At 41.9% G+C, this 12,668-nt stretch overlaps 1 protein-coding gene across 1 annotated transcript; it reads left to right on the top strand.

The window, feature by feature from the left end:
• Positions 1-213: 213 nt before the first annotated feature.
• LYG1 (lysozyme g1) lies at positions 214-12,018 on the top strand. Its single transcript, XM_012475830.2, has 5 exons — positions 214-291; positions 3,259-3,363; positions 4,481-4,665; positions 10,680-10,812; positions 11,001-12,018. The coding sequence occupies exons 1-5, from the start codon at positions 249-251 to the stop codon at positions 11,117-11,119; spliced, it is 585 nt and encodes a 194-aa protein (XP_012331253.1). The 5' UTR covers positions 214-248; the 3' UTR covers positions 11,120-12,018.
• The last annotated feature ends 650 nt before the right edge of the window (positions 12,019-12,668 follow it).

Here is a 12,668-nt window from a genome sequence, read left to right as displayed (position 1 = left end):
GGCTAAGAGTCTTCTCATTTTTAGGTTAATTGAAAGGAAGAATGGAGCACTTACTTGTCCTACTTTTGCTTTTTTCCACTGATTCAAATCATTCATTTTCTTAGGTCAGATATGGGGAAATTTGTTTTTTTCACCCTTGCTTCCATAGAAACATTACATGTTGTTATGATGATGATTGACGTTTTTGCATCCTCAAGCTAATTTTTGTTTTATAAGTGTTTCAGGAGCCGTAGATCCGGATCGTCATCATGTCTGCATTGTGGCTGCTGCTGGGCCTCCTTGCCCTGGTGGGTGAGTGAGACTGAATTTTTCCAAATGACTTTGGAGATGGGAAGGATGAGCACAGGAACATAATGGCACTTCTGATACTTGAAAATGCAACAAAACCATTATTTTTTTCCTATACTGTCCAATAAATCCTGGAGTTAGGAATGGCCACCAACAAGCAGTCTCTCCCTAAATGCCCCAGAGAAAAGTAGGGTTCTCTGGATTACAAGGTGGTCTTAAAACAGCATTGCTTGAAGCCAGACTTTAAATATACACCATTGATAGCTGCTCATTGCCTACTATAAAATATGCCGAATTGAATTTGTTTCTAGAGCATATATTTCTATAGAAGAATTGAGGTGATTGCCTTAATAAGACTAATTCAAATAGAGAACCAGAATCAAGGCAACAAAGTAGATGTGACTAAGCTGACCATTGAGGCTGACATAGTTGCTGTGATTGAACTTCAGCTTTGCAGTTGGAGCAAAAATGGGAATTACTTTTTTTTTTTTTTTTTGAGATGGAGTTTTGCTCTTTTGCCCAGGCTGGAGTGCAGTAGTGATCTCAGTTCACTGCAACCTCCATCTTCCAGTTTCAAGCAATCTCCTGCCTCAGCCTCCTGAGTAGCTGGGATTATAGGCACCTGACACCACTCCTGGCTAATTTTTGTATTTTTAGTAGAGATGGGGTTTCACCATGTTGGCCAGGCTGGTCTCGAACTCCTGACCTCATGATCCGCCCACTTCAGCCTCCCAAAGTGCCGGGATTACAGGTGTGATCCACCACGACCACCCTACTTGTGTTTTAATAAATAATAGGAGGAAGCAAAGTTCCTCAGGAGAAGCTAAATTTTCCTGACTCTAAGTTCAATAAATTTCTCAGATGAGGTCTTACAGTCATTCATTTAGTTATTGACCTATTCATTCAACAAATATTTAAAAATTTCTACAAGGTGCTAAGCATTGGGAATACAAGGAACTTTGAGGATCATAGAATATGGCTAAGGAGAGGTCCACAAGGCAGGAACCAAGGAGTGATACAACCAACTGCAACACTAAGGGTATTTGTCACCAGTCATAAAGATAAAAGTGCACTGATTAAAAAATAAAAAAACATGTCAGCTGGTTTAATTTTTAGTATACTCATAAAAGACCTGGTCTTTTCATTTCCACTTTTCTCTTTGGTTACTTATCACAAGTTTGTGAAGTAGAAGTGTTTACTCCAAAAGACTAGTATTTATCAATCCCATAAAGCTCTTAGTAAGAAAATAGAATCTTAAAATGCATTTATATAAACATACAAGACACATATGATTATATGCAATAGATATAGCTCCAAAGATCTGCAAATCATTAAGTTTTAATAATCTAATGTACTTTAGTCAAAGGATCAAATAAATAAAAAAGAGTAATCTGGTGGGCGTGGTGGCTCATGCCTGTAATCCCAGCACTTTGGGAGGTCCAGGCAGGTAAATCACTTGAGCTCAGGACTTTGAGACCAGCCTGGGCAACAGGGCAAAACCCCATCTCTTCAAAAAATTAGCCAGGCATGGTGGCTTGTGCCTGTGGTCCCAGCTACTCGAGAGGCTAAGCTGGGAAGATAGCTTGAGCCTGGGAGGTTGGGGCTGTGGTGAGTCATGATCGTCCCACTACACTCCAGCCTAGGTGACAGTGAGACCCTGTCTAAAAATAAATAAATACATCGTAAATAAATATAAGGGTAATCTAATGAAACATTCTTACAGCCTTATAATGGTGAGATCATTCTCAAAAGGAGCAATTTCCTGCCTACTGTAGGTATCTTAGTACTGGCTTATGTGCCCCCATTCTGGTGTGACTTGTAGATGTATTATTAATACTTGTGCACCCACCTTGTGTAAATTGTAGATACATTATAAATACTCGTGCACCCTCCTCCTGATGTGAAGAGAAGAAACATCCTCTTCTTCTATGGCCTTTGTGAAATCCTGAGTGTCTGAAACCACTCCTCCCCTTCAGTGTCAACTGGAATGACAGAGGTAGAGAGAGATGGAAAGGAGAAAAGGAAGAAGGGAAGAAGTGGAAAGTGGGAGAGCCCATGTGGAGACTCATCCCATGCCTCTCTCCTTGCACTCCCTTCTGCAGCCTTAGAAGTGTACCTGAGAGAAATTGTAGCCAGCCTCAAATCCCCATTTACAAGCAGTGCCTTACTTTGGATCTGGGTTGATACCCCAGAGAGATTCAAGTTTTATACTTGTTTCTTCAGAGCCAACATAAATATTTTATCAGAGCAACAAGTTAGGAGTATTTGATGAAGTGCTTGGAGTTCATATAAGATGTAAGATGAGGCCTTGCATGGTGGCTCACACCTGTAATCCCAGCACTTTTGGGAGGCCAAGGGGCATGGATCACCTGAGGTCAGGAGTTCGAGACTAGCTTGGCCAACTTGGTTAAACCTTGTCTTTACTAAAAATACAAAAATTAGCTGGGCATGGTGGAGGGTGCCTGTAATCCCAGCTATTCCAGAGGCTGAGACAGGGGAATCACTTGAACCCAGGAGGCAGAGGTTGCAGTGAGTTGAGATCGTGCCACTGCACTCCAGCCTGGGTGACAGAGCCAGACTCCGTCTCAAAAAAAAAAAAAAGATGTCAGATGAGGACTACTTTACAGGGAACAGATCCTCCCTGATGTGTTCCAAGACACCACCTAAGAACATCTAAGGGCACCAGAGCTTTACAAAGAGTGTAACTGCTTCAGTAGCTCTAATAGTTACTGATGTCCACAGGATAGCAGGTGAGAATTTAGTATTGAGGCAGGTTTTGTGATAATTTATTGGCATATTGCTCATTTAAATTTCAAGTTTTAATTGCAGAGTGAAGTTGATGTAATTGATTTTATTATAATTACTTTTATTAATGTCATTTTATTCATGAATGATTCATGACTCATTATTCATGAATGATGAGAACTATTCTAGTTCCGTGCCTTAGGTTGAACTTTTCTCAAATTCTAGATTTGTCTGAAAGCGGCAACTGGGGATGCTATGGAAACATTCAAACCGTGGACACCCCCGGAGCATCTTGTGGGACTGGAAGACGTCATGGCCTGAACTACTGTGGTAGTTATGAGCTCCTTGTCCACTCTCGCCCTCTCAGCCTATCCCCTTGGCTCTCACTGTTTCCTGTGCTGGAAAGAGTTCCAGGTTTCGGGTCCCAAAGCCTTGTCAGAGTCCTGGCTCTGCTTCTTGAACAAGTCACTTAGCTGTCCCCTGCATCCGTAGAAAGGGGGCTAGCAATATAATATTTACAGTGTTGTTGTGAGCTCTGATTGACCCAGTGTGGACAAGAGTGTTTTTCATTTTGTATTTTTTTTTTGAGATCAAGTTTCTCTCTTGTTGCCCAGGCTGGAGTGCAGTGGTGCGATCTCAGGTCACTGCAACCTCCTCCTCCTGGGTTCAAGCGATTCTCCTGCCTCAGAATCCCAAGTAGCTGGGATTACATGCATGTGTCACCACGCCTGGCTAATTTTGTATTTTTAGTAGACATGGGATTTCACCATGTTGGTCAGGCTGATCTCAAACTCCTGACCTCAGGTGATCCTCCCTCTTTCGCCTCCCAAAGTGCTGGGATTACAGGCATAAGCCATTGTGCCTGGCTGAGAGTGCTTTTTAAACCATAAAAGCACCTAGAAGGAGAGGCTAGCCAGGTAGATTAATATTGGCTTTCCTTTTGCCCAGCGTCCTTATTATTTTCAGAAAGGTTTAAACTCGCATGATTTCTTGGTGGTGTTTAGGAGTGCAAAACTGGGCAATTGTGAACAAACTTGCTGAGGAACACTAAAGACTCATCGAAGGGTTTGGCAGAATTTCTCCTTCATGTCATGTTGCAGCTGATGGGCAGGCACGTTTTATTTCATTGGGGTGCTTAGAATAGGACCAATGGTTCCTATGCCCATGGAATTGTCCTGGTGGGCCAGAGCAGCCCCTGAGAACCCAGCGAGGAGCACTGACAGCCACAGGGGACCCTGGCTCAAGGGATGCTGACTCAAGCTCACAGGAGGAGAATCCTAACCTCAGGTCAGGGAGTGGCCACTACGAAATATTTAAGATCAAAATCTGGGATTCTCAGTCCTTGACCACTACCCAGATCCTCGGAGAGTTCTTTCTTTCCCCCCTTGAGCTCCCGTTGCAGCATAAGTCACACCAAGCTGCAGCCTTCCTTTTGTGTTTGCTTTAGGAGTTCGTGCTTCTGAAAGGCTGGCTGAAATAGACATGCCATACCTCCTGAAATATCAGCCCATGATGCAAACCATTAGCCAAAAGTACTGCATGGATCCTGCTGTGATTGCTGGTGTCTTGTCCAGGAAGTCTCCCAGTGACAACATTCTGGTCAACGTGGGTGATGGGACTAGCGTGGTGCAGGTAACTCTCCATCTGTTGACACATGTGGCCATTCTGTTATGTGGCACAACTGCTTCATTTTTTGGTTGATGGCAAAGCTTCATAGATCGCAGAGTGAATGAAGCTCTCTAGAGCTGTGACAGTCACAGTTCTGCCTGAGAGATAGGAGCAGCAACATTTCTGCTTCATGTTGAGCCACAATTTCTTTTCACAGTAAATTATGCTGTGTTTACAGAATATTATCTGGGCTACCCTATTCTGGATTTTCAGTAAGTGGTCCAAGAGAAAGACCACAAATTAAATCTTTCCTCAGTTATTTTGTAGCCATGTGACCTTGAATAAGTTATTTAATCTCACTGGGTCTTAGTTTCCCCACCTATAAAACATCATTCTTACAGCATAATTATGATGATTCCATGAAATAATGCAAAAAAGTACCTGATATCTTTTGGATTCTCAAAAAATATTAAATTTCTTTTCTTTTATCTTTTTTTCTATACAATTCTTAGTTCTGGAGATCGAGTTTTATTTTTGCATGAATTCTCCCTGGTATCATTTGTCAGATAGAGAGTTCTGGGGAACTGGTCACTCATCCACTGTTGAATTAACTCTGCACCAGAGAATCAGTGATGGCAAGGGTGAGAATGAGGCTCCATTTTTTCCATTGATCTCACACTGCTTTTGTGGTTGTTGTTGAGAAACCTGTGATTATTGCAGTCATTTTTTAAGATTTTAGAAAAATTTATTTCTCAATGATCTCTTTAAATTTGCTTACTTTTAAAGTACTTTCAAATACTTTATACTTTATTTTACTTGGATTTGGAAACCCATCCAATAATCTGCTGAGATGGGATGAGAGACATGTAATCCATCCTTGACAAGTGAGGAAACAGAATCACAAGGAGGGAGTTGTTGCTACAAAGTCACATAGCAGCTGCAAGATGCAGAACTGGGACTGAGAACAGTATCTTGTGATGTTAGCGCTGGCATCATTTCTGCTGCGCTGTTCTGTCTCCTTTGTAAAATCTGATTTTTGAGGAAAGAATGAGTCTATCTCCTTTGAAGATGAAATAAGAATTCCCTAGATTTGGGCCAGGTGCAGTGGCTCATGCCTGTAATCTCAGCACTTTAGGAGGTCAAGGAGGGCAGATTACTTGAGGTCAGGAGTTCAAGACCAGCCTGGCCAACATGGTGAAACCCGATCTCTACTAAAATTCAAAAATTAGCTGGATGTGGTGGTGCATGCCTGTAATCCCAGCTACTCAGGAGGCTGAGGTGGGAGGATCACTTGAACCTTCAAGGTGGAGGTTGCAGTGAGCTGAGATCATGCCACTGCACTCCAGCCTGGGCAATAGAGTGAGACTCCATCTCAAAAAAAAAAAAAAGAGAATTCCCTAGATTTGGACATTTCTCCCAAATATGATGAAATCTACATGGAAGTGGTAGTCAAAGGTGTATAAGAAGGGTTAGAAGTCTCTTTGGACATTCAGACCATCTGGAAAAAGAATTACAAGTTCGAACAGAAAAACCTTTCTGGCCTATTTGGAGGGTTTGCATTGGCAGCATTGAAGGAGGGCATCACTGCTACCTACACTAACTCAGTCATTAACTGGTGAATGAATTAATATCTGCTCATCCCTTTCTTAGCCCAAACCTTGTAAGTTTACTACCTTTTTTCTCTGGCAAGAACACTTAGCATGAATGATATCTATCATCTTAACAGATTTTTTTTTTTTTTTGAGACAGGATCTGGCTTCATCACCCAGGCTGGAATGCAGTGGCACCATCTCAGCTCACTGCAACCTCTGCCTCCTGGGCTCACGTGATCCTCCTGCCTCAGCCTCCTGAATAGCTGGGACTACAGGCATGTGCCATCATGCCTGGCTAATTTTTGTATTTTTTGTAGAGAGGAGGTTTCTTGTGCAGGCTGGTCTTGAACTCCTGGACTCAAGTGGTCTGCCTGCCTCGGCCTCCCAAAGTACTGGGATTATAGGAGTGAGCCACTTTACCCAGCCACAGATTTTTTTTTTTAAGTGTAATTTAGTGACTCGCAAAGCTTATTGTGCATATGAACACTGGGGCTCTTATTTACATGAGAATTCTGACTTGGTAGGTCTGAAATGGGGCCCAAAGTTCTGCAAGTCTAATAAATAAGTTCCCAGTTGTTGCTGATGTTGCTGGTCCCTGGACCACATTTTAAGTAAAACCCAGAGTTTAGGTTTGGTCAACATGATGGGGAGACAAGGAATCAGAGAGTCCTTGCCTTATTTAAGGTGAGACATAGTTTCAATTACAAAATAGGCTGGGCAGGGTGGCTCATGCCTTTAATCCCAGCATTTTGGGAGGCTGAGGCAGGTGGATCATTTGAGGTCAGGAGTTCGGGACCAGCCTGGCCAACAAGGTGAAATCCTGTCTTTACTAAAAATACAAAAATTAGCCAGGTGGCAGTGGCGGGCACGTGTAATCCCAGCTACTCAGGAGGCTGAGGCAGGAGAATCACTTAAGCCTGGGAGGTGGAGGTTTCGGTGAGCTGAAATCATGCCACTGTACTCCAGTCTGGATGAGAGAGTGAGACTCTGTCTAATAATAATAATAACAATAAAGACAGGAGCAAAAAGGAATGTAGATAAAGAGGGACACATTGAAATAAGAAATTAAGATGATAGTAGCAATTACAAGACATTAATAATTATAATTAATATAAATAGAAGAAACTTTCTGGTTTAAAGATACAGATGTATGAATTAGATTAAAAGCCTAGATTTAAATGGTTTATGTGAGAAACAGCGCATTTGAATACACAAAAGTTTGAAGTAAAACTATGGTAAAAAGAAGACCTATCAGGAATACAATAATCAAAATAATGTTGATAACTATGATATATTAAATAAAATACACTTTAGAACAAAAATATTTGGGATAGAGAGAATCATGACATAATAAAAAGACTGAATTTATCAAGGAAGTATAGCAATTTAAAACAAATAGACACCAGTAAAATAGCCTCAACATACATGCAGCAAAAATTATTATAATAATAAACATGCTATCATAGTGGAAAATATCAGCACATCTCTCTTGATCATTTATGGGTTATACAATAAACAAACCAGCAAAGATATAGACGAAAAATCAATAAAACAATTGACACATGTAACTGTTATACCCGAGTGAGTTAGAAGGAAAGTGCCACACTCTGAGTTCCAATTGAGAGTCCCAGGATTGTTTGTTACCAAGCGGGGTAGCAGGGGGGACTTTCCATACAATTAGTCACCAAGTGGGTAGGTTACTCAGAATAGCAGGTAGACTTGCTAAGCAGGATGTAGTTACAATGGTTACAAGGTACTGGATACAGTGTGACCCAGCTGTGCACGCAGAGAAATGGTGGGGAAGGAGAGGCTAAGATGGAGTTTGTCAGGCTTACATCTAAGATGGAGTCTGTTGGGCTATCACAAAACAAGAACAGAATTTAACAAGCTTGATTGTTAATTGGGGGTGAGAGGGAGAGAGAGAAGGAAAAAGAGAGAGAGAAGGAGGGGGATATGATTATTTATGTATCCATTAGGATATATACAATTGTCTCATGCACATGAGGAACATTTTACAAAAGTTGATCATATATCATCTATTAAAGAAATCCGCAAAAATTTCAGATCCCACAATAATACAGTTATGCTAGAAGATAATTTTTAAAATATCTCTGATCATATGGAAATTTAAAATACACACACACACACACACACACACACCACTAAGTAACTCTTAGGTTAAAGAAACAAATCATAGTGAAATTTAAAAATAACTAAATCAGGGGTGGGCACAGTGGCTCATGCCTGTAATCCCAGCACTTTGGGAGGCCAAGGCAGGCAGATCACCCGAGATCGGGGGTTGGAGGTCAGTCTGATGAACATGGAGAAACCCTGTCTCTACCAAAAATATAAAATTAGCCGTGTGTGGTGGCACACACCTGTAATCCCAGCTACTCAGGAGGCTGAAGCAGGAGAATCGCTTGAACCTGGGAGTCAGAGGTTGCAGTGAGCTGAGATCGCACCACTGCACTCCAGCTTGGGCCACAGAGTGAGACTCTGTCTCAACACACACACACACACACACACACACACACACACACACAACTACCGTATGATTTAGAAATCCTCTTTCTGGGTATTCAGCCAAAAGATTTGGGATCAGGATCTCTAAGAGATATCTACACTCCCACATTCATCGCAAAGCTATTCCCAATAGCCAAGAGGTAGAAACAACCTAAATATACCTGACAGATGAAATCCTCTTTCTGGGTATTCATCCAAAAGAATTGGAATCAGGAGATCTAAGAGATATCTGAGCTCCCACATTCATTGCAAAGCTATTCCCGATAGCCAAGAGGCCAGGCAGGTCTCGAACTCCTGACCTCAGGTGATCTACCCACCTTGGTCTCCCAAAGTGCTGGGATTACAGGTGGGAGCCAATGCACCTGACCCATATAGTAGTTCTAATTTTATTTTTTGAGAAACCACAATACTGTTTTCCACGGTAGCTGCACCATTTCGCATTGCCATCAACAATGTACAATGATTCCAGTTTCTCTACATCCTCACCAACCCCCGTTGTCTTAGTCTGTTTTCTGTTGCTTATTAAGAATACCTAAATCTGGGTAATTTATGAAAAATAAAATTTATTTCTTACAGTTTTGGAGGCTGTGGACCCCAAAGTCAAGGGGACACATCTGGTAGAGCCTTCTGGCTGATGGGGACTCTCTGCAGAGTCCCAAGTTGGCTCAGGGCATCAAATGGTGAGAGGCTGAATGTGCTGGCTGTCTCTCTTCCTCTTCTTATAAAGCCACCAGCCCTACTCCTGTGATAACCGTTAACTCACTAATCCATCAATCTGTGAATGGATTCATCTAATCATCTCTTAAAGGCCCCATCTCTCAATACTGCCACATGGGGGATTAAATTTCAACATGAATTTCACAGGGGACAAACATTCAAATTATAGCGCCAGTCTTTTACATTTTTGACAATAGCTATCCTAACAGGTACAAATAGCTTTACTATTTAATCTCCAGGTGTTGTTGGAGGGCCAGTTCAAGTTCTTGACTTTGCCGCACAAAATAATTTGAAAGCAAGTCCAAAGTAAACGTAGGTGAAGAAGTTTATTGCAAAGCAAAAGTACACTCTGGTAGCTGGGTGGAGAATGAGACCGCCTCAGGTGACTTTGGGAAAATCCCTTCATGGAAAGCTTTTATGATTATTCATAAGAGAGAGGGAACGGATGTTGCTGTTAAGCATGTTTTGGGGTCTCCTGGATGCACATGTGCTATTGCTGAGCATGCTAGCACATACATCACTTGTCTCAGCATTTTAATTCTCCACCCAGGTGTGTGCTTTTCTTTTTTTCACCCTTATAATGAACATAGGTCAGCCCAAGGACATTAATTGTGGGTATTTGTTCTTGCACCGATTTGGGGATTTTCCCTTCTGCTCTTTGTCCTCCTTGCTGCAGAATTTTCTTTTTCTTGAGACAGGGTCTCACTCTGTCTCCCAGGCTGGAATGCAGTGGTGCAATCATGGCTTACTGCAACCTCTGCCTCCCAGGCTCAGTCAATCCTCTTAGGCTCAGACTACAGGCACACACCACTAATTTTTGTATTTTTTGTAGAGACGAAGTTTCCCTGTGTTGCTGACGCTGGTCTCAAACTCCTGAGCTTAAGTGATACACCTGCCTCAGCCTCCCAAAGTGCTGGGATTATAGGCATGAGCAATCTTTCCTGGCACTGTAGGATATTCTAACCATGAGTCCTGAATGTCGTTTGTGCACTGTCAGAGGTTTGTTCTCTCCGTCTATCTGGCAAATTTGTTCCCCATAGGGAGGCTATGACCACCCTATCTAACCTACCTCACAGGGAGATTGGTTCCATCGAAGGTGAAAGAACAAGAGAAGGAAAAGTTCTGAACAAGTGCCACTGAGCCCCAGAAGCTGGATCATCCTCCCACTCAGCTTACCTGGCTTCTTCTCTGCCTTCCTCCCTCTAGGACGCTGGCTCTCATGCTCCCACATCCTGGATTAGTGAGTCTCAGGTTTCTCAGATGACTGAGGTTCTGACTACTAGAATCAAAGAAATCCAGAGGAGGTTTCCAACCTGGACCCCTGACCAGTACCTGAAAGGTATGTGTAACACTGTCAGTCAGTTGTCTCAAGCACAGAATTAATAGGGACAAACATAATACATTGCACCAGATTCCCCCAAACCCCAGTTGCCTCCTGACAGACAAACCCCAGTTGCCTCCTGATAGAGAATCAGAGTTAACTGCCTAGTACCCTAGGTCAGCATTAACCTATCTCATGCATTTCAGGTGGACTCTGTGCCTACAGTGGGGGTGCTGGCTATGTCCGAAGCAGCCAGGACCTGAGCTGTGACTTCTGCAATGATGTTCTTGCACGAGCCAAGTACCTCAAGAGACATGGCTTCTAACACCCCAGATGAAACACAAGATCATGATCACATATGCAGCCTTGAATGTTACACAGATAAAACTAGCCAAGGGTGTCTGTAACTGGGAATCTGAGTTTGACCTAAAAGTCATCAAAACAACATCAATCACATTAAAAGAAGAATTATGACCTGCATTTATGATATGTAGTGTGTGTCTGTGTGGATCAAGGGCCGTGTTTCTTTAAACGTATTCTCATGGACGTTAGCCGTACTGTGGGTTTCTGTGAAGTGAATTTTATTTTTCGCTGACTAGTGTGGCCAGATTTAGCAAATAAAAATGCAGGAAGCCCAGTTTAAATTTGAATTCCAGGTAAATAACAAATAATTTTTTAGCATAAGTCCCACGCAATATTTGGAACACATTTATACTAACAAATTATTCACTGTTTATTTGAAATTCAAAATTATCTGGGCTTTGTATATTTTATCTGGCAACCCTATCATTGACTTCTTTGATAAAAATTAGTGTTTCAAATTTTAATTGAAAAATTTTGATAAGAAAAAGGGTAAAATGGCAGCCAGCCCCATCTGCATGAAATGGCTTCAGGAAAGTCACTTGCTAACTTTCTAGCATCATCTTAACTCCAGAATTGTCTCTCTGTCCTGAAAGTTATTGTCTCCTCTCCTTTCCTGGACCACTGAACCTTCTCCTACACCCCAGCTCCCTAATTTTCCCACCCAAAGTATCTCTAACTCAGCTAAACTATTCCCATGTTTGGGAGCACTTAAGTCACCAAGAGAGCCAGGCCACAAGGAGGTAATTCATCAGCTGGAGCTGCCCCTAAGCACACTGGCTGTGCACTGTACTAATAAATTATTGAATTTGAAGGTTTGTATTCTATAAAAGTTATTCATGTCCCATTCTATCAACTGTACAATATCAGCACTTACAGAATAATAAAGATGATATAGCAACTAACAAATCCTATTGAACTCTCTATCTGCAGCCACTGCATTAAGAACAATAAAACCAGGATACAAAGACATTTTGCTTGTTCACAAAGGCTTCTGTATTTGTCTATTCTCACACTGCTATAAAGAACTGCCTGAGACTTGGTAATTTATAAAGGAAGAGGTTTAGTTGACTCAGTTCCGCATGGCTGGGGAGGCCTCAGGAAACTTACAATCATGGCAGAAGGGGAAACAAACACATCCTCTTCACATGATAGCAGGAAGGAGAAGTGCCATGCAAAGAGGGAAAAGCCCCTTCTTAAACCATCAGATCTTGTGAGAACTCACTCACTATCATAAGAATAGCAGCATGGAGGTAATGGGAACGTGGGGATTATGGGAACTTCAATTCAAGATGAGATTTGGGTGGTGACACAGCCAAACCATATCAGCTCCTTTTCTAATTCAGATACAGATAATTAGTATAGAACAAAACAAGCTAATTTCACTAAAGAAGAAATTAAAAAAATTGAGCGTATGTCAGGAGGTAAATTTTGGAAAACTGAGGCCCAAATTCACATAAGAAAGAGGGAAGGCAATTTATGAGGTGTTGCTCTCACACCAGCCCTGACAGTTT

This window comes from Aotus nancymaae, unplaced genomic scaffold (assembly GCF_030222135.1).
Source record: "Aotus nancymaae isolate 86718 unplaced genomic scaffold, 86718_ANA_hifiasm-v0.15.2.pri h1tg000131l, whole genome shotgun sequence".
Lineage (NCBI taxonomy): Eukaryota > Metazoa > Chordata > Mammalia > Primates > Aotidae > Aotus > Aotus nancymaae.
The sequence above is the reverse complement of the archived record's forward strand: the minus strand, read 5'-3'. Positions and strand labels throughout refer to the sequence as shown.

Excerpts from the sequence above, each read along its gene's own strand:
- LYG1 (XM_012475830.2), top strand. The coding sequence starts at position 249 with ATGTCTGCATTGTGGCTGCTGCTGGGCCTCCTTGCCCTGGTGG. Across the intron at positions 3,364-4,480 it reads TCATGGCCTGAACTACTGTG|GAGTTCGTGCTTCTGAAAGG; the intron begins GTAGTTATGAGC and ends TGTTTGCTTTAG. Across the intron at positions 4,666-10,679 it reads ATGGGACTAGCGTGGTGCAG|GACGCTGGCTCTCATGCTCC; the intron begins GTAACTCTCCAT and ends TCCTCCCTCTAG.